The sequence below is a fragment of the Tachypleus tridentatus genome, chromosome 12 (assembly GCF_004210375.1).
Source record: "Tachypleus tridentatus isolate NWPU-2018 chromosome 12, ASM421037v1, whole genome shotgun sequence".
NCBI classification, from domain to species: domain Eukaryota; kingdom Metazoa; phylum Arthropoda; class Merostomata; order Xiphosura; family Limulidae; genus Tachypleus; species Tachypleus tridentatus.
In genome coordinates, this window is record NC_134836.1 from 124,620,915 (window position 1) to 124,643,651 (window position 22,737).

General features: G+C 37.4%; 1 protein-coding gene across 2 annotated transcripts in view; it reads left to right on the forward strand.

Annotated features, from left to right (window-relative positions):
- The window catches only part of LOC143234595 (ecdysone receptor-like), a 126,627-nt gene that overhangs the window by 59,829 nt on the left and 44,061 nt on the right, over window positions 1–22,737 (forward strand). The window contains exon 1 of one of the 2 annotated variants that reach the window (XM_076472052.1): window positions 21,275–21,566. The exons of the other annotated variant lie outside the window; for it this stretch is intronic. Within the exon in view, the coding sequence (XP_076328167.1) occupies window positions 21,290–21,566 (277 nt within the window). The 5' untranslated portion in view covers window positions 21,275–21,289. Of the gene's footprint in view, window positions 1–21,274; window positions 21,567–22,737 lie in introns of those variants that run through there. 2 annotated transcript variants of the gene reach the window in all.

The window sequence follows — 22,737 nt, forward strand, 5'->3', positions numbered from 1 at the left end:
TGGTACAGCGGGAAATCTACAGGTTTGCAACACTAAAATCAGGGGTTCGATTCTCCTCGATGAACGAGGCAAATATTCTGATATGGCTTTGTTACAAGAAAACACACACACACACAAGTTGCTAAAATAATAGTAATTAATACACTGGTTTATTACTGAGTTATTGTTGGTAGATGTTACCCAACGTTCAACTGCCTGACTTCTCACATTTTGATAAACCTAGCATTGTGGTCAAGTGGTCAAGTTCCTATAACCTGTGCTAGCACGATTGATTCAATATGTCGTTTGAAAATGCGCTTTTTTTTTCATGATGGTCTTGTGGATAGCATGCCCGGATTAGGAATTCATGGTTCATGTGTCTCTGCCGCAGTAACTCGGTTCGTATTTTCAGACTGTGAGTTCGTTCTATCAATGATGATAAAATCACTCCGACAGACATCGGTAACCAAAGGGTTGGCGGTGCGGGCTTTTGAATAACTGCCTTCCTTATAATCTACCAAATAAATAAATATCTGGGCTGGCTGTTCACAAGCATCCCTCTAGTGGCTTTACACGAGAAATCTGAGATAAGCATACAAGTGTATTTCTCCGTTATTATTACATTTGTTTCAATCTCTCTAATTTATTGTCCTGTTCCAATATATGTATGTTCGATATTCAGTGAGACAACTATCTAACTGTGAGTACACTCTCAACAACACCGAGTTCTAGTGACAACCATCTAACTGTGAGTACACTCTCAATAACACCGAGTTCTAGTGACAACCATCTAACTGTGAGTACACTCTCAATAACACCGAGTTCTAGTGACAACCATCTAACTGTGAGTACACTCTCAACAACACCGAGTTCTAGTAACAATTATCTATCTCTGAGTACACTCTCAACAACACCGAGTTCTAGTGACAACTATCTAACTGTGAGTACACTCTCAACAACACCGAGTTCTAGTGACAACTATCTAACTGTGAGTACACTCTCAACAACATCGAGTTCTAGTGACAACTATCTAACTGTGAGTACACTCTCAACAACACCGAGTTCTAGTGACAACTATCTAACTGTGAGTATACTCTCAACAACACCGAGTTCTAGTGACAACTATCTAACTGTGAGTATACTCTCAACAACACCGAGTTCTAGTGACAACTATCTAACTGTGAGAACACTCTCAACAACACCGAGTTCTAGTGACAACCATCTAACTATGAGTACACTCTCAATAATACCGAGTTTTAGTGACAACTATCTAACTGTGAGTACACTCTCAACAACACCGAGTTCTAGTAACAACTATCTATCTGTGAGTACACCCCCAACAACACCGAGTTCTAGTGACAACTATCTAACTGTGAGTATAGTGTCAACAACATCGAGTTCTAGTGACAACTATCTAACTGTGAGTACACTCTCAACAACACCGAGTTTTAGTGACAACTATCTAACTGTGAGTACACTCTCAATAATACCGAGTTCTAGTGACAACTATCTAACTGTGAGTATAGTGTCAACAACACCGAGTTTTAGTGACAACTATCTAACTGTGAGAACACTCTCAACAACACCGAGTTCTAGTGACAACCATCTAACTATGAGTACACTCTCAATAATACCGAGTTTTAGTGACAACTATCTAACTGTGAGTACACTCTCAACAACACCGAGTTCTAGTAACAATTATCTATCTGTGAGTACACCCCCAACAACACCGAGTTCTAGTGACAACTATCTAACTGTGAGTATAGTGTCAACAACACCGAGTTTTAGTGACAACTATCTAACTGTGAGTACACTCTCAACAACACCGAGTTCTAGTGACAACTATCTAACTGTGAGTATAGTGTCTACAACACCGAGGTCTAGTTGTATTTCCCGTGAAAACCTGGTAAGTGGATTTTCAACTAATAAACTGGTTCAGATTTTTTTTCAAAGCATTCCTTTATTGTGCCATATATATATATATATAAGTTATGTGACTTGTTCTGAGAAACTCAGAAAGCCCCCATCCCATCTGGATTTGATTTGTCTCAGTTATTCCCCCCCCCTGAGGCCTTTAGATTTTGTTTGGAAAACCCAAATTGTCGTTAGCCAATAGCATTAGCTTGTCTGAAATATCTTTATCTTTGTGAAACTGTTTGTCTGTCAACTGAAATGATTTTCCTCAACTGGTTCGTTTGTATAACAAACTGTATTTATTACAACAGTTTTTAGTAAGTACATTGTATATTTAATTGGTGATTCTTTTACAAGACTCTTGTTGTGTTTCGTTGTTTTTTGTCCAAAATAAAAACGAAAATTTATCGAGCTCGTTTGACGACACCAGACGTGACAGACAAAGAGCTATTTTATGAACGCGACGAAAAAATGTTAATGTTTGTTGTATATAAATGTTCATCCCAGTGACAGAAATATGTCGGACCCTGAAGACTCATGAGTTACGGTCCTCGGTTGGGAAGTTACAGACAAGTCGGAAAACATTCGCCAAAACATAAGAAATTCATTAACATGTATCGTTGCACAGAAATCCTCCGGCCGGACCTTCACCCTTTGTTGTTGTTTCTTACCCTCCCCTAAACTGCATCGTATTGTGTTGTCTTCCCCTTACCCCTTCATCTCCATGATACACTTGATTACTAGTGCACCACATCCTGCATTAGCTCAAATAAAAAAAAAATACATTCTTCATGTAACAATACAGTGGTTATTACTTTACAGGAAAGTCACGTGCAACAAATCAGTGACAGGAATTCATTGACATCACGTTACGTGGAGCACACAGCACGCAGTTTCCCGCGGCCTGGTGGAACAGATGAGCGTTTGGCCATGGCACGATGGTCCGTTCCCATATTGTCTCAGCTCGGTGAACTTTTTGTTCTCCACTTTTAGCGTATTATGAATACGATAAGGATCCTATAGCCGTTAAAGTAATTTTTAACACTGTTTAAAAAAACAAGAAAAAACCTACGTACAGTCGCTACTGGTTGTGTACGCCAAAAAACAGAGATTATAATTTCTGGCTATTGTTGATTTTTTTTTACGATATAAGCCATGGGAGAGGCCTTGAGACAGTACCTTTTATGAGTTTAAAACGTGCTACAAATGATGAACAAAATATTATTATTAACAAAATAGAGTACTTTGATAGCGCAAGCTTTCTTAAACAAACATGAAACAAAATTATGAAATATATCGGAAAGAGAAAAACTAAACGTCTTATGATTTGTCTAATAATGAAAGTGAATATCTGATTTGTGTATGTGTTTTCCTTATATTAAAGCCACACCAGACTATCTGCTAAGTCCACCGTGGGGAATCGAACCCCTGCTTTTAGCGTTGTAAATCTACAGAGTTAACGCTGTACAAACGGGCGACTGACCATATGATTTGTCTAATCGTATAGTACCTATACATCTGTGACTTTAATGATAGCGTATCCATATCTGATTTGTGTAATAGTCACACTATATATGCATCTGTAATTTGTCTAATCATAGTACGTATACATCTGTGACTTTAATCGTTACAAACATATATGTATAATACAGGTATCAATATATTCGCGTATTGCTACCTATATAAATATTTGTTTATGTCTCAAAGCTTCACAGTGGCATAGCGACACGTCTGCGGACTTACAACGCTAAGAACCGGTTTTCGATACCTGTAGTGGGCAGAGCACAGGTAGCCCTTTGTGTTTAAGTACAAACAACAGCAATATGTGTAAACATATTCGTATGTACTCAACAAAATAACAATATTTGTCGATTATATTCACAGACACGAATATTTGAAAGACACTTTATAACAAACATTAGAAACAACGATAGACCTAAAATACGAAAAAGAAATACACAGTTTTCTGGGAATTATGTTTCCCTTAAAACAGTTTTTTTCCCCGATTTTTCTAGTGCACCTCAAGTTGGCATTCGAAGGAGAAATACCAGCAATCAGCGCCTTCCAAATGTCCTCTATTACTGTAACAGTAAAGATAACACTTCACACGAGAAAAAAGCACGTGATGGAAATAATCTTGGACCAGAGTCTGCGGAGTGGGTTGGGCCACCTCGTGTTGTTAAACAAAGAGTTTGTTTACTTTAACAGAAGTAAATCTTGTGACGTAAAATTCTAATTTTACTCAGGGTAGGTCGCCGAGTCCTTTAGGTATAAAATACATGTGAGAGGGTTTTGTTTCGTCCTCAAGTAAAATTTATAACCAAAGTTATTACACCAACAGAAAGACAAAAGGTTAGGAAACAAATGACTGTCTCTTTTAATCTCGGAGTGTCCAGGGGTCTTCATTCCTAGATACTTCTTTATTCGGGGTTTAGCCCTCAAACTCCCATTCCTGGAAATGCAGCCATAATGAAATTGGTATTATATGCAGGTATAAGTGCAAGTAACGCGTAATTTTTACAATTTTCCGTCGCAGAGCCGTGACGTATGCCCCCAGAACGTGTGCGATTGTACCGTCAAACTGACGTGAACCATTTTGTGTCACTGTTTAAGTATATGCAAATTGTTCTTACAAAACGTGATTAACAACTATATTGCAACTTTGAAAACTCGCACAATAAATGGAATAATAAATGTAAGAAATTCCTTTTGATTTGTACACACGTCTAGCTCAGTGTGAGAGTCTGCTGGGTTCATGGGAACATACATGCAATGTTTCGGTCTCACAATTTGTATTTTGCAGGTATTTTGGATGTTTCTCTACAATTACAAAGATAATAGTGAAGGTCAAGATAAACTGAAGTTATATCCTAATGTTTAAAACATATCAACACTCGGAAAACAAGTTAAATAAGAAAACAGAAATGGAAGTTATAGGTTTCAATATGTGATGTTTTGTAGGTTTCTTACCAGTAGGTTTTAATATGTGATGTTTTGTAGGTTTCTTACCAGTAGGCTTTAATATGTGATGTTTTGTAGGTTTCTTACCAGTAGGTTTTAATATGTGATGTTTTGTAGGTTTCTTACCAGTAGGTTTTAATATGTGATGTTTTGTAGGTTTCTTACCAGTAGGTTTTAATATGTGATGTTTTGTAGGTTTCTTTCCAGTAGGTTTTAATATGTGATGTTTTGTAGGTTTCTTAACAGTAGGTTTTAATGATGTGATGTTTTGTAGGTTTCTTACCAGTAGGTTTTAATATGTGAGTAGGTTTTAATATGTGATGTTTTGTAGGTTTTAATATTTCTTTCCAGTAGGTTTTAATATGTGATGTTTTGTAGGTTTTTCTTAACAGTAGGTTTTAATATGTGATGTTTTGTAGGTTTCTTAACAGTAGGTTTTAATATGTGTTTCTTAACAGTAGGTTTTTTGTGAGGTTTCTTATCAGTAGGTTTCTTTTTAATATGTGATGTTTTGTAGGTTTCTTACCAGTAGGTTTTTAATATGTGATGTTTTGTAGGTTTCTTACCAGTAGGTTTTAATATGTGATGTTTTGTAGGTTTCTTAACAGTAGGTTTTAATATGTGATGTGTAGGTTTCTTACCAGTTTGTAGGTTTCTTACCAGTAGGTTTTAATATGTGATGTTTGTAGGTTTCTTAACAGTAGGTTTTAATATGTGATGTTTTGTAGGTTTCTTACCAGTAGGTTTTAATATGTGATGTTTTGTAGGTTTCTTACCAGTAGGTTTTAATATGTGATGTTTTGTAGGTTTCTTACCAGTAGGTTTTAATATGTGATGTTTTGTAGGTTTCTTTCCAGTAGGTTTTAATATGTGATGTTTTGTAGGTTTCTTAACAGTAGGTTTTAATATGTGATGTTTTGTAGGTTTCTTACCAGTAGGTTTTAATATGTGATGTTTTGTAGGTTTCTTACCAGTAGGTTTTAATATGTGATGTTTTGTAGGTTTCTTACCAGTAGGTTTTAATATGTGATGTTTTGTAGGCTTCTTACCAGTAGGTTTTAATATGTGATGTTTTGTAGGTTTCTTACCAGTAGGTTTTAATATGTGATGTTTTGTAGGTTTCCTACCAGTAGGTTTTTATTTCCGTGTCAACTTTCCAATGAATTATTCACCAATTTATCTTTAAGTCCATTTATGTTTTTCACTGTTCACACTCAAAGTATATCCGGCATGGCCAGGTGGTTAAGGCGCTCGACTTGTAATCCGAGGGTCGCGGGTTCGAATCCTGGTCGCACCAAACATGCTCGCCCTTTCAGCCGTGGGGGCGTTGTCACGTGATGGTCAATCTCACTATTCGTTGGTAAAAGAGTAGCCCAAGAATTGACGGTGGGTGGTGATGACCAGCTACCTTCCCTCTAGTCCTACACTTCTAAATTAGGGTCGGCTAGCGCAGATAACCCTCGTAGCTTTGTGCAAAATTCACAAACAAACAAAATTATACCCTCACCGGTGGGACTGCAGTATGGTTATGGACACTAGAATGGTTCGATTCTCGGCGGGGGACACATCATATAGCTTCAAGTGTTCTGAAACAAACCCTTAAATTACCGGCTGGGATTTAACAGGTGATTAGCTGGTGGGGGTCGTCATATTGCAAGATATCGAAGAATTACTTCACTCATTGTCAGGAACCACGAGCGAAAACCACGAGCGAAATTTCTAAGGGACCTCAATCGTTTTCAGTGCAATATGATGATTTTATGTAGTTTCCATATTTATTACTGAGGGCCCTGAAGTCAACACAGTTATGAACCCCCCAAGCAATTTGGTTCGTACACAGCTTGGGAATATGCGGGATTTATATTCGAACCTAAAGACATTCTTGGGTTAGGATTTGTTTTAAAATTGATCTAACTCGAAGTACATTTCCCCGTTTGTTATTTAAAAAGGTAAATGTTTAATTAGTTGTTTTTGTGTTTTTATTTCCGAGACAATATTTTAATCATGGTGGGTTTTAGCAGATCAATATTTTGAGGTAATGTTTTTTTTTTTTTTTCAGTAAGTCAATTTTCTTTGAAGCTACGGAATACAGAGTTGTGACGTAATTTCCGTTCTTTCAGTTAAAGTCTGAGAAACCGCATATAAATAATTCATCTAACCATTTCGTGTTAATTATATCGAAGGTTTTCTAAATTGTTACCAGTTGATAAAAGAAAGAGAAAAAAATGAAATTATTAATATAAGTCGAACTTGTAACTTTAGCAACACCTATAGTCAAAATTAAATATTTAAAATGAAACGTTTTTTATTTCAATAATATCTTTCAACAGCAAGTGTAAATCGAAATTGAACTGTCGTCAGAAAACATAAAAACCTACAATCAAACTTTTCAAATTAAGCTCTATCAAACTAGATTAAATCACTGTATTTCACTTGAGGGAAGTCGAACGCCAATTTTCTTAATAGCGATATATTTTGTACTGGTTTTCCTGCAGTTGGCAGCATGTACTTTAGGATCAAAGCTGGAAGGTTGCGAGTTCGAGTCTGTGTCGTGACATCTTATTTTATCCTCGAGCAATAGACTTCACACGAGCTTTGTTTCTGTCTGTCTACTTACCACTAGTGTTTGTTCTAGTCCGTTACTACCCACCAAAACAGTTCTGCCACGTTCAAACTCTGTCAACTCTTTATAAAGACTTCGCCATGTTTTTACCCAATGTAACACAAACGACTAACTTTCGTTACGTGTTTACCGATTAACGCTTCGTTTCAGTATAGTCTTAAAACTTTTGACCAGCTAGTATTTAGGCTAATTTCATAGTGTTCACATTTTCCCTATTAAATGTTAAAAACGTTTTTTTTTTTTTTTTTCCCTTTTCTTATTTTCATCTTTCGAAACTCTACTCAAATAAGTAGTTGAGTCTCACAACGCAAAATGCATATTTATTCTTTACGTTCATTGGCCTTACGATTTTGGCCACTAGTGTATAAATGCAGTTTATCTTATCATCACCAGTTTCTTTTGTTTAAGTATCCAACCTGCCACGACCGACATCTCTACTGTTAAGTTACCAGTTCCTTCTATAAATAGAGTCTTTCACGACCGATATCTGTATTGTCAGTTCCTTCTATAAATAGTCTTTCACGACCGATATCTGTATTGTCAGTTCCTTCTATAAATAGTCTTTCACGACCGACATCTGTATTGTCAGTTCCTTCTCTGTAAAAGTACAATCTTTCAAGACCGACATCTGTACTGTTAGATTATTAGTCTCTTCTTTACACGTATCTAATCTTTCACGACCGACATCTGTACTGTTAGATTATCAGTCTCTTCTTTACACGTATCTAATCCTTCACGACCGACATCTGTACTGTTAGATTATCAGTCTCTTCTTTACACGTATCTAATCCTTCACGACCAACATCTGTACTGTTAGATTATCAGTCTCTTCTTTACACGTATCTAATCCTTCACGACCGACATCTGTACTGTTAAATTATCAGTCTTTTCTTTACACGTATCTAATCCTTCACGACCGACATCTGTACTGTTAGATTATCAGTCTCTTCTTTACACGTATCTAATCCTTCACGACCGACATTGTGATGGTTCTCATATGCTTCATCAGACCTGTTTTTCAGAAGACACTATTTTAGCAGTAAGTTCTGTAAGTTCAATGTTTCTTGTGTGATAAAGTAACCAACTTATGAACGTCCATAGGGGATTTAAGTTGATAGTGTAAACCAGTTATGTGTCCCATATAATACAATTTAATTGTTTTACTGCTGTGAAAGGTAAAAACAATTTTAAACTACTGAAAGCTTCTAATAGTAATACGTTTTAAACTTTCTCAGATCTGGCTTGCTTAGTGTATAAATGAGAAATTAATCACATTTAGAAATGAGTAAATAAAAGTCGTGGTAGATTTATTGTACGTATCGTGAGAATGAAAAGCGGACTAAATGTATTTTAGTTGTCTCTGAATATTTAACGTTTTGAACACTTACAAATGACCTTAATGGTGATAAGAATCATCCACCCACTCAGATATCGAACTTCGTACCACAGAATTCTTAATAGGATTAGTTCGACTTTGACCGATAACCCATAAAAGACATCAATGTATTCCTATAGAACTGATACGGGTGTTGCTTAGTAAAATTAGTTTTAAATTATTTTAACCTCGTAACTTATCGGGGAGTTATAACTATTTCTCTTTGTTTAACACCATTAGTTTGACATCGTAACTCTAATTTAGATTGTAACAAAATAAAAAAAATCTAAATAGCGAAAATATATTTTGTTTTGTTTTTTAAACGAGTAACAAGAGAGTTTGTAAACACGAGCCCGCTGTTATCCAAAATAATAAAATGGATTAACTATTGAAATGGCGAAGTATAGTGTCGTGCCACCTAGTGTCATAAAGTTTAGGTTGTATTATTTATTAAAAATAACCTAAATTTAAAGACATCAAACGCGAAATATCATAATCTGAAAACTAACGTAAAAGTGTCCTAATGGATTAAGTCACATAAAAAATATAACAGTAAAAAAATTATCTGAAGAAAAAACTGTTTGTTTGTTTTTGGAATTTCGCACAAAGCTACTCGAGGGCTATCTGTGCTAGCCGTCCCTAATTTAGCAGTGTAAGACTAGAGGGAAGGCAGCTAGTCATCACCACCCACCGCCAACTCTTGGACTCCTCTTTTACCAACGAATAGTGGGATTGACCGTAACATTACAACGGCCCCACAGCTGGGAAGGCGAGCATGTTTGGTGCAACGGGGATTCGAACCCTCGACCCTCAGATTACGAAGCGCACGCCTTAACGCGCTAGGCCATGAAGAAAAAAACTAACCCTAGTTTAAGGCAATGAAAACAAAACCCAAATATTCCTGAGATGTTGAATATTTTCAGTACTGTTCATCAGAGTGCAGTGAAAGCGAACATACAATGAAACTGTTACGTTTATCATTTTCCATCCAGAAAATATTTATTTCAATCAAATGGTCCCGCTGTATTACAAGAAAAAAGAAAGAAACTAATTTCGAGCTTGTAATCTCTGGAATCTCGAGTCCGGATTTAACTGGAAGTACATGAACAATTGTTTCTTTTCTTGGATACAATGGCTTCAACAAGCTGTTGTGTTCTCGCTGTCAAAAGTAAAGAATATAAACATACGAATCACTGTAAATGTTTCTCGTGGTGCTGCGTGGAAAGTTAGCCGTGATGCGTGACACTCGTAAAGTTGATAATAATAATAATAATAATAAAAATAATACAAAAAAAGAGCCATCTTTGCTTCTGACGTGCCGCCAAACCTACACACGTACACGATCATGGACAGACACAGACTACACAAGTCTGTAGGTGTTTGGAAGTTATTATTTAAATATAATTTCCCTGATCGAAATTTGCTTGCATTAAAGCATAACGTCAAACTCTGTGGGCTTCCATCTTGGGGAAACTTATTTTTGTTTTCCTGTAGTGTGTTGGCAGTGACCGCTTTTTTAATATTTTATTGTAGTAACCAAAATGGACTAATTAACATCTCGTTATAAAAACGAGACCACGCGTTATGGTGAGTCTTGAATTGCATTAACGACATCTGGTGAGAAGTTCTTCCACCGCTAACTGAATTTTGCACCAAGCTGTCCCATCTCTGTCAATCTCCCCTCCCCAGTGGCACAGCTTTATGTCTGCGGACTTAGAAAACGCTAGAAACTGAGTTTCGATACCCGTGGTGCGCAGAGCACAGATAGCGCATTATGTAGCTTTGTGCTGAATAATAAAGAAACAAATGCAGTTGTTGTTTCTTTTCTGAATGCTAATTTTATGAACCCTATAGCCATTCTAACCTTAATTACGTAATACTGAAATAACTAGAACAGCTTAATCCACCCATGACAGGATTGTTTAGATTATACGTTGTTGGTATTTCTGCGAAAGTTACACAATGTTTACCGTAGGGAATCGAACCCCAGAATTTAATCGTATTAGTCCGTAAATTTACTTCTGATCCATTGGAGGAACTTTGGATTATACAATAAAATATTTAAATCAATTACAACCAACAGGACCACACCTGAGCTCAATTATAACCAACAGGACCACACCTGAGCTCAATTACAACCAACAGGACCACACCTGAGCTCAATTACAACCAACAGGATCACACCTGAACTCAATTATAACCAACAGGACCACACCTGAGCTCAATTACAACCAACAGGACCACACCTGAGCTCAATTATAACCAACAGGACCACACCTGAGCTCAATTACAACCAACAGGATCACACCTGAACTCAATTACAACCAACAAGACAACTCCTTAACTCAATTATAACCACTAGAACCACACCTGAGTTCAATTATAACCACTAGAACCACACCTGAACTCAATTGTAACCAATAGAACCACACCTGAGCTCAATTATAACCAACAGAACTACACCAGTAGAAGAAAAATAATCAAAACTATAGAATATTTTCAAACTACCACAAATTGTTAATGAAATAATTACATTTAAATTAAGTAAAACATACATTTATATGTATCATGAAATACCTGCAGTGAAGAACAAGTTAACGGTGATTTTTTAACAGCTATATTCAGTTAATATACATGTTTATGTGAACACGTATGTAGTTTTAATTACGAATTCCATTTTTAGGTTAATTTGTGGGTCATCCAATCTTGATATACATTATATATTAACTATTTTCCAGACACTACAGTGTTAATATATCACGTGGTTTCCTGTTTGCTGTAGCCATAGGCGACGTTACCTCCTGCTTTTCTAGACATAAAGCAGCCTGGGGCAGCTGAGCTGGTTCTAGTTAAAACAATACCAAATCTCGGCGCTTGTTTTTGTAATGACGCTTGAGTAGTGTCTGAAATTGAACGTGCAAATCACCATCCACCGGTAGACCCAACAATGGGGAAGAAAGAGGTGGTCTGGACAACTCGAGAACCCCTTTTCGCTTTTCTCTCTCACACACACACGTCTGGAAGACAGTGGCCATGCAACCCACTGCCTAGGGGGGCTTACTAGCTTGTCGTCCACCATTGTCACCTTTGAGAGGCTAGAGTCTGACCTCTTGACCCTGCTTGGTTCGTCCCAGAGTTAGTTTATCAGTCACACAGCCAGGATAACAAGGAAGCTTTTGAAATCGATGGCTTGATAAGCATTTCTCCCTCTTTTATATTGCAAAGGCACGTGGTGGGCAAAGCACATATCGCCCAGCGTGTAGCTTTAGACTTAGCCTCAAGTAAACAAGCTGTCCCTTATCGAATTGTGGAAAAGACGTAACAAATGACGTTTGTTTATTCTTGAGCGCAAAGCAACGCAAGAGGCTATCTGGGCTATGCCCACTACAGGTATCGAAACCTGGTTTTTAGCGTTATAAACCTTCAGACTTACCGTCGAGCTATTAGAGTACTAATGTTAGACGGTAATTTCTTGAGTTTATATAATACAAAATTGATACTCGTAAGAAAAAAATAAATCCACGGCAGGTATCAAACACTAGACTTTTACACAACTTTAACGTTGTGCCGTTGACGATGAATAGATATTTATTCAATGTGATATGAAGAATATATTAATTAAACGTGATTTCACATGAAGAACCCAATTTCTTCTCGCTGGCCACAAAAACACGAGCAGCGTGAAACTAAATGTCCTCATTGGTTAAATTATTTCCATGGAAATTTCATCAGCATTGGTTGTCAGCTTTAGTTGTTTTTTTTTGTAACTAGCAATGCTGGAATTTCTATTATTTTTTTACGTAAAGCTATTGTTAGGATTAATGCTTTATTCTGCTCGAGGGGGAAAAATTTATGTCATAAATCAACTGCCCTTCTCGTGTTGAAATGCAAGTTTTTTTTTAGGCCTCTTCTATACGTTTCGAAAGATTGTATGCAATATATTTATGACTAAAAACGAGATAATTTCATGCCGTGGATTGGCCGTTCCTCGCTGCGTGAAAGCATCTGATTGGTTAAGACTTTTCACCTTCGGGTAATCAGGTCATTGCACCTCACCTTGGCATAGTTTGGCGTCGGCGCTTTCGTTGTAGCCGCCATTAAATTCAGGGATAATTACCACCAGCCGACCACGCATGTATTGTTACAACACCTTCTCTCGCTGTCTGTCTGTCTCACTTTCTATCCATTTTTTACGAGAAAACTAAGGTATAGTGGCATTTGGAACCACATAGTTATAAAACGATTCGTTTGCTTATATTCTAATTAGGCCGTTAACCCTATATCATGGAATTTTAAAGTGAACAGTTACAATTTGAGATGGTTTTTGTTTCAAGTAGTTGTTGATGTTAGTGGAAGTAACAGAATTCGAGATCTTTATGTAAGTGGCAAAGCTCAGAATCACGATGAATCCAATTAGTGGTGCCCAATATTTTATAATGGCGTCCCTCCTTTTCTGCAAGTTTATTCTGTCGAGTCCCGCTTCCCGCATCTCTTATCAACTACTTGTGTTTATACTACACAGTTATACTACTGTTTTCGTACTTTTTAAATAATTCAAATCGAGTGTATTTCTTTGTTCCTGAGTAAAAAATAAAATAAAATATTAGTGGGCTATCTATTCTCTGCCCATTCACATATTATTATATTAATAAGTATCATTATTTGGCAATTCTTATAGTGTTACCTTTATGTGTGTTAAAATGATGTCGTGGTGTTACAACTTATCTTTTACAATGCCCAAAAGGACAGTCTCTTCTTTAAAGGAAACAAGAACGACTGTCAAACAAACCCTCAAACCAGAGATGTTTAGTGATTATTAAATAATAGCATGCAGAACAGAACTTGTGGTCACGTCTCGTTAGGGATTACAAAGTTCAAATGCTGGCATTTCGAAAAGCATGTGAATAAAAGAGTCTCGTGCGGTAGAGAATAAAGTGTACTGCTAGAAAGTCTGCTGTATCAATACTACCACCAGGTGGCTTTCCAGCGGTGCACTAGTAGTGTAAGGAAGTCTGCCGTATCAATACCACCGCAAGGTGGCTTTCCAGCGGTGCACTAGTAGTGTAAAGAAGTCTGCCGTATCAATACCACCACCAGGTGGCTTTCCAGCGGTGCACTAGTAGTGTAAGGAAGTCTGCCATATCAATACCACCGCTAGGTGGCTTTCCAGCAGTGCACTGGTAGTGTTAGGAAGTCTACCGTATCAATACCACCGCTAGGTGGCTTTCCAGCGGTGCACTAGTAGTGTAAGGAAGTTACCGTATCAACATCACCACCAGGTGGGTTTCCAGAGGTGCACTAGCTGTGTAAGTCTATCCGTATAAACATCACCACCAGGTGGGTTTCCAGCGGTGCACTAGTAGTGTAAGGAAGTCTACCGTATAAACACCACCACCACGTGGGTTTCCAGCGGTGCACTAGTGGTGTAAGTCTATCCGTATAAACACCACTACCAGGTGGGTTTCCAGCGGTGCACTGGTGGTGTAAGTCTATCCGTATCAATACAACCACCAGGTGAGTTTCCAGCGGTGCACTTGTTGTGTAAGAAAGTCTACCGTATAAACACCACCACCACGTGGGTTTCCAGCGGTGCACTTGTAGTGTAAGGAAGTCTACCGTATAAACACCACCACCACGTGGGTTTCCAGCGGTGCACTAGTGGTGTAAGGAAGTCTACCGTATCAACATTGCCATAAAAATATTCTATATTTTCATACCAGAGTTTGATTATCCAATCTTTTGTTCGGACACGTGTACAGAACGTTTGTTCTTCATTTTAATTTCCATAAAAAGTCCAACCTAAGATAACTAAGATAATTACATGTACAGAACGTTTGTTCTTCATTTTAATTTCCATAAAAAGTCCAACCTAAGATAATTAAGTGACGTTCGAAATGAACTAATTCTCAAACTTATCTACAATTTAGGCACAGGCTTCATTAATAAATATATTATTTCTTCTTTGATTCAACATTAACTTGAAAACGTAGTGTCATTAATTTATCGGCTTGAGACTTGTATTTTACTGATTCCAGATAAATAACAATTGTTTGTTCTGAATTTCGCGAAAAGCTACACGAGGGCTACCTGCTCTAGCTATCTCTAATTTAGCAAATACTCGAGGGAAGGCAGCTAGCTAGTCATCACCACCCAACGCCAACTCTTGGACTACTCTTTTACCAACAAATTGACCGTCACATTACTGAAAAAGGCAATGTTTGGTGTGATGGGGATTCGAACCCGCGACCCTCGGATTATACGTCGAGTGTCTTAACCACCTGGCCATGCCAGGCCGATGAATAACGTCTTGATTAATGGTTTTCCACGTTTTGTTTGTATTTTTCTCTCCTCTCCAGATATTCAGGATTTGTTTTTAAAGCCTGATTTAATGTTATCCGAAGTACTTAGGCTTAGAAGCCATACCAGATAAGTACAAGGTTTGAGCTTCACAATTTGTTTTTTGCACGACGTTTTACAAAAATAAAACTTTTATATTGTTTCTTTCAAAATTGTATTACATATAGTTGAATTTGATCTCTTGAAATTAAACTTTTAATATTAATCTCAAAATTGTAACAAAAATCAGAGATGTTTTCTCTGATTGTTTAAAAAAATATAATACAGAATCATCGCAGTTTCGAAAATATCATAGCCAGGACACAATATGGTGGATAACCCTGAGAGTTACTGAATAAATATTTTGTTGTTAAGAGGTAGGAGACATACCATTCATTTACGGTGGCTCACAAGTGCCACCTGCATTAGAATTGCTATAACAGAATCTAATAGTTTCAATTTGTATTATCGACATTATTAATATTTCTTATTGATCAACAAAATGAAACTACAACATTATAACTTGTATACAAGAGTCTATTCCCCATGCACACAAACACTTCGCTATTGAGTCAAAACTGTTGGGGCGCGTGTTTCCGGTTCCGTCACTTATACTTGTAACTACAGTTTCAAACTTTTGATTGTTTAACTATTTTTGACACTTTTGTCACCGACAGTTCAGTGACAGTTTTAACGTATTCTATTTTCATGTGTCATACAGCTAACAATAAATAAACAAAAGAAACTGGAGTACTCTCCAGCCAATACCACGTAAGTTGGGATTGTTTAGGTTTATCAGATAGATTTTGTTAATACTGTTGTTAGCTGGAACTACTGTGTCATCATGTGTGTGTTTTCTTATAGCAAAGCCACATCGGGCTGTCTGCTGAGCCCACCGAGGGGAATCGAACCCCTGATTTTAGCGTCGTAAATTCGTAGACTTACTGCTGTACCAGCAGGGGGCGTGTCATCATGTACTTTAAATATATTTATCTGTAGGTCAACTGCAAGCGGTTAGTGAGTATTACAAGTTCGACTGTCATGTGATTCGGTGTACCAGTAGAATTTAATAAAACACAGAACTTAAAACACAACTATTTAATAAAGAGTTCCTCATTAATCGAACGTGGACGGAGGAAAAAAATGTTCCCTGAAATTCTGAATGTACTACGTGGTAATCGTGTGAAATGTGGTGAACTTACAGCGAAATGTACGAATCTTTTGTATACCAAAAGTCGGTTGGGCCACAAATATTTGTACTGTAGATATGTTTGAGAGCTGATGACGTCACCCTGACTGGTTGGAATGCAAAGTGGTATTCATGTAAAGAACAGAAGTAGTGTTAGCTCCTTGTACAGCTTGCATAACTACTGGGGCCTCTAAAATGTATATCTGTAGTGTTTTTATCAGTAGCCCTGTACACTGTATCTGGTATTTACTCTACTATAAACTACACTATAAATCGACAGTGTAGGGTTAAATCAATAGCTAATAACTTTGATAACAAATACATAATATCATCTTGAATGGCACTCTGTAAAAGGTAATGGAACTTTGACCTTTTATCCGTGCACGTAGGGTTAAACGGACATCGTGGGTCTCATATTGAAGCCACCCAAATATGTAAGTTTATTTCATTTAATATGTTTTTCTATAGATCTGTTAAAACTTTGAGAAGTTTCACGCATATGGATGACAGCTCAATATGCTTCGCTATATTACTATGCAAGTGGATCTTTCCAAGGTGATAGAAACAACATTTTCCAATGACAGGTAACCCTAGTGTCAATTAATTATACTTGTCATTAAGACATAAGGCCTAACATTCCCAGCTGTGTTTACTTGTAACTATAGTAACTAATCAAATTTCGTGAAACAGCATGAAATCGTTTGTTGGGTATTTTCCAACCCTGAACATTGAATACTGCTGTGTGTTATCTATCACGTTTCAACTGTCTCGTTACGACCAAATCTCTGAGTAAGGCGTCAATTAAAGTTTCTACGCCTACATTTTTATTTGAATGACGTAGTACTGCGCGGGCTCTCAGACCTCAGTATGAATGTCTGTTTAATTATGGTGTCACATATTCGCAACCTCCTTCTTCAAGTTTCACCACCTCCCTGTGGTTGTAAGCACTAAACCCTCCGGGTTGTTCACGTACAGAACTAATAAAGAGAAGTGCACTAAACCCTCCGGGTTGTTCATGTACAGAACTAATAAAAGAAGTGTACTAAACCCTCCGGGTTGTTCACGTACAGAACTAATAAAGAGAAGTGCACTAAACCCTCCTGGTTGTTCATGTACAGAACTAATAAAGAGAAGTGCACTAAACCCTCCTGGTTGTTCATGTACAGAACTAATAAAGAGAAGTCATGTTTATTGAACGGTGATTATTAATCTCGTCTCTCGTCTGTAAAAGAAGTAGCCCAAGGTTTGGCGGGGGTGTTGCTGACTAGCTGCCTTCTCTCTAGCCCTCGAGTAGCTATGCGCGAAGTGCAATAGATAAATATCGAAATCGCCACCTGCTCACATTAAAGTTAGTCCAAGTGCGCGTGTGCAACAAAGATATCAATATGCCCGATAAACTGTTTTGAAAACGATTCCATGAGGGCAAATTTCTATGATTTTTGGGGTTGGGGTTAAAGATTTCTTTAAAAGGCTTACACCTCTTGTAAATTCTTAAACTTTTGGTTGTGTGTCGATTTAGCACCTTTACCCCCAATCGTAGATTTTATTGCTTTTGGCGGTAACAACATTAAGGTAATTACAATTTTGATAATTGGTGTCAGTTGCCATAAAATTGGAAATAAAAAAAAGATACGTTTTCATTAGCTAAAGTTAGATATCAAATCTCGATTGGTTTATTAGTTGTTTTGAATTTCGCGCGCAGCTACACGAGAACTATCTGCGCTAGCAGTCCCTAATTAAGTAATTTAAGGTTAGAGGGAAGGCAACGGGGATTCGAACCCGCGACCCTCAGATTACGATTTGGGCGCCCTAACTATCTGACTATAAAATATCGAAGGCGCACCTGTCTTTGTATACCTACCCGTTCTTAATGCACTTTGTGTGTGTTTCGAATACATTCACGTGTTCTACTTACATCTATTGGTAAATACAATTTGCCACTTTAAAATAAAGTAGTGACTTCATAAATTGATGGGTTAATTAAAACTGTCTTCACGTTCAAAGAAGAACAGACTTTTAACCGTTTTGGGTTCAACCGTGTTGTTCATGTGTTTCAAACACCTGGCGATACCGTAATGTGTACTAGTGTTTCACAGGATTGTGTTGTTATAGCAACAGACACTAGTGTTTCACAGGATTGTGTTGTTATAGCAACAGATACTAGTGTTTCACAGGATTGTGTTGTTGTAGCAACAGATACTAGTGTTTCACAGGATTGTGTTGTTATAGCAACAGATACTAGTGTTTCACAGGATTGTGTTGTTGTAGCAACAGATACTAGTGTTTCACAGGATTGTGTTGTTGTAGCAACAGATACTAGTGTTTCACAGGATTGTGTTGTTATAGCAACAGATACTAGTGTTTCCATAGGATTGTGTTGTTATAGCAACAGATACTGGTATTTCATAGGATTGTGTTGTTATAGCAACAGATACTAGTGTTTCACAGGATTGTGTTGTTATAGCAACAGATACTAGTGTTTCACAGGATTGTGTTGTTATAGCAACAGATACTAGTGTTTCATAGGATTGTGTTGTTATAGCAACAGATACTAGTGTTTCATAGGATTGTGTTGTTATAGCAACAGATACTAGTGTTTCATAGGATTGTGTTGTTATAGCAACAGATACTAGTGTTTCACAGGATTGTGTTGTTATAGCAACAGATACTAGTGTTTCCATAGGATTGTGTTGTTATAGCAACAGATACTGGTGTTTCATAGGATTGTGTTGTTGTGGTAACACATAACAGTTTTTCCACAGGATTGTGCTGTTATAGCAACACATACTAGTATTTCATAGGATTGTGTTGTTATAGCAACAGATACTAGTGTTTCATAGGATTGTGTTGTTATAGCAACAGATACTAGTGTTTCACAGGATTGTGTTGTTATAGCAACAGATACTAGTGTTTCACTGGATTGTGTTGTTATAGCAACAGATACTAGTGTTTCACAGGATTGTGTTGTTATAGCAACAGATACTAGTGTTTCATAGGATTGTGTTGTTATAGCAACAGATACTAGTGTTTCATAGGATTGTGTTGTTATAGCAACAGATACTAGTGTTTCATAGGATTGTGTTGTTATAGCAACAGATACTAGTGTTTCACAGGATTGTGTTGTTATAGCAACAGATACTAGTATTTCACAGGATTGTGTTGTTATAGCAACAGATACTAGTGTTTCACAGGATTGTGTTGTTATAGCAACAGATGCTAGTGTTTCATAGGATTGTGTTGTTATAGCAACAGATACTAGTGTTTCACAGGATTGTGTTGTTATAGCAACAGATACTAGTGTTTCACAGGATTGTGTTGTTATAGCAACAGACACTAGTGTTTCCATAGGATTGTGTTGTTATAGCAACAGATACTAGTGTTTCATAGGATTGTGTTCTTATGGTAACACATAACAGTTTTTTTCACAGGATTGTGCTGTTATAGTAACAGTTAATAGTTTCCACAGGACTGTGCAGATACAGTAATGGAAGAATAGCGTTTATTACAGGGCTGTGCGGTTAAAGTAACGTAACATTTTCCACAGAATTTTAATGATATAGTGACGTGTAACAGTGTTCAGTTCATATGAAAGACAGATGTATTTACTGAACATCTTCAGGGGAGGGTGAAGAGGCCGTCTTTCTACTCACACGACTGTTAAAATAGCAAGTGAACATTCGTGTTCGAATGAGTCAAACTTTTATAGTTCTTCCACAACCTATCAGGGTTATGTGTTGAGATAGGTAGCCCCTTGAGGGTTATGTGTTGAGACAGGTACCTTCTTGAGGGTTGTGTGTTGAGACAGGTACCTCCGTGAGAGAAGTAAACCTTACTAGTTTTAATTACTCAACACTGAGATTATATTACTGCACCTGTCGTGTTTCTTATTTACTGTTGGGTTTTGTTTCTACTGACATTGTTGTCAATTGTCCCAGTTCCCTCCTATCACCCATGAGCAACCGAGGAGGCACAACTTTACCCATGAACTAACTTTCAAGCATGAACCGGCGAAAGTGGTTGGTCCAGTGAAACCTCGGGTTAACGCACCTTAGATTGTCACGTGACGTGCGATCAGCCACCTCGTGAGAAGGGTGAATGGAATGTTTCTATCGACCAAGGGGTATATTCTTTGTACAGCTAGAGCTCGTGCTGTCCTCTCGTGGTTTTGGAACCCAGCTTTACAATGTTCTAGTGATAAAGAGATTTCAGCCTGTAGCAGTCGATATTACAAGTACTGTTGTTCATCTAGATAACAGTTACTTTTAGAAATTCATTTGTGGGTGTGTAGTATGTAAAAACCTAACCTTTATGTAAATGTGTAATGTTTGGAACATGTAGAGACGTTCTACTTTGTACAGAAATGTATGACAGAGATGGAAACGGTGTCCTTTTTCAGTATCAATGTGTATATAAAACCTTGGTTTCTAGAACTTCTATTATGTTCATATTGTTAGAACTAATGGTACTAGTAGCATCTATACAATCAAAGTAGACGCTTCAGTGTGAAACAATATCAAATCACTAAAGACTCACTCCTGCATCCTTGGTAGTAGATATGGGATCAGATTAATGTACCTACCCATATTCTGCTGGGATCATTTTATTACGATACTCTGAGCATTATCTCACTGTTTTAATAGATCATTAACAATCGTAGAAGTCTCACCAGACTAGAATGGTAAACGTTCAGTCGACTCAACGTTGACACTTCCTCACAAACTGGACACTTGTTTAAAAGATGACCAGTTAAAAACAAACACTTTATCCACTTCGATATCTCGGTTAGCAAAATTTAACTGCGCGCTCATCCGATGCGAACGAAACAAAAGTGATTCAAAGATTTTTAGACGTTAATGTAAGAGAGTGATTGATTTTGAAGGATTTCACGAACGTCATCAAGCTGGATTCGTTAATGCTCTTCTGGCTTAGCCAGATCCGGGTGGACAGAGGCGTCAAAAGAAAGAACCCGATTCCTGACCTGGAACTCAACGTACAACCTCACGAAATGTCTGTCAAGATCAAAGTGGAACCAGGACTACCTTGTTCTCAAACAGGGAAGGAGTGTTCACCAGACATTTCTTCTACTAATATTAGTGCAGAAGTTTGCGGGAATGGAGTGAGTCCAGTTCCAAGTTTGACTTCCTCGGACATTGGAGAAATGGACTTGGACTTTTGGGATTTGGATACCAGTAAGTTTATTGTAATTAACTGTTGAGATCGTTGCTTATGATTTACTTTCACGAAAACAAAAAAACGAGTTCTTCTAAACACTGCTAGACTGATGTATACTGGATATATATATATGTTTTTATTTATCAAGTTTATGAAGTTCTTTGCTCCAAAGCGTGCTGAATGGACGGGCCAGTCTTCTCTGACGCGTAGTACGTGTTTTCTTGCGACTCGTTATGGTCATTCCAGAAAAATCTCTCTTTATTATTTAATATTACGTCTATTTTCTTAAGAAATACACCGGATACCAACTTATAACACCAGACAGTTCTCTCATTTCACTGATATTTTGGGCTCGGCATGGCCAGGCGGTTAGTGTGCTCGACTCGTAATGTGAGGGTTGCGAGTTCGAACCTCCGTCACACCAAACACATTCGCCCTTTCAGACGAGGGGGGTGTTATTATGTGACGGTCAATTCCCACTATTCGTTTGTAAAATAACAGCACAAGAGTTGGCGGTGGGTGGTGATGACTAGCTGCCTTCCCTCTAGTCTTACACTGCTAAATTAGGGACGGCTAGCACAGATAGCTCTCATGTAGCTTTCTGCAAAAATCTTATATTTATAAGAAAATTGCATTTTAATCCAGTCAATGCTGTTTGCCCTCTATTCACAAATACCTGAAATACAAGTGTTTAAGAAGCCTGAAATTATTAGAACTCAATGACATTAAACGCTTAATACTCTGGAAAACACAAATGTGTTACAAACTGTTCTATAACTTTCTTTCTAGATCACAAACTCTGGTAGGTCCAAGGTTCATGGTCCACATTTCCAAAATAACCCAGAGTCATTTCACTGTCAGGTTTAACCCTAAGATTAAGTGACTTTATGATTTGTGGGTTGATACTCTAGTTGATCTCACTGATAACTGTTCCATTATTTTACACAGGAGTTGGATTCTCTAATTCTTTTATAGACAACTTCTTACATTGGAGGATACAAAAAAAGAGAAGAACGTAAAGTTACTCAATGTAATGTAATATGTAGATCTGTCAGTGAACGGAATACAAACAGATCGTTAATCTGAAGGGTTAAGTGTCTTACGAAATACAAGACATATGCCAGGTTTTTAATTACACCCGATAGAAAAACGTTGGTGCGAAACCTGATGGTAGGACTGGTTTGGATG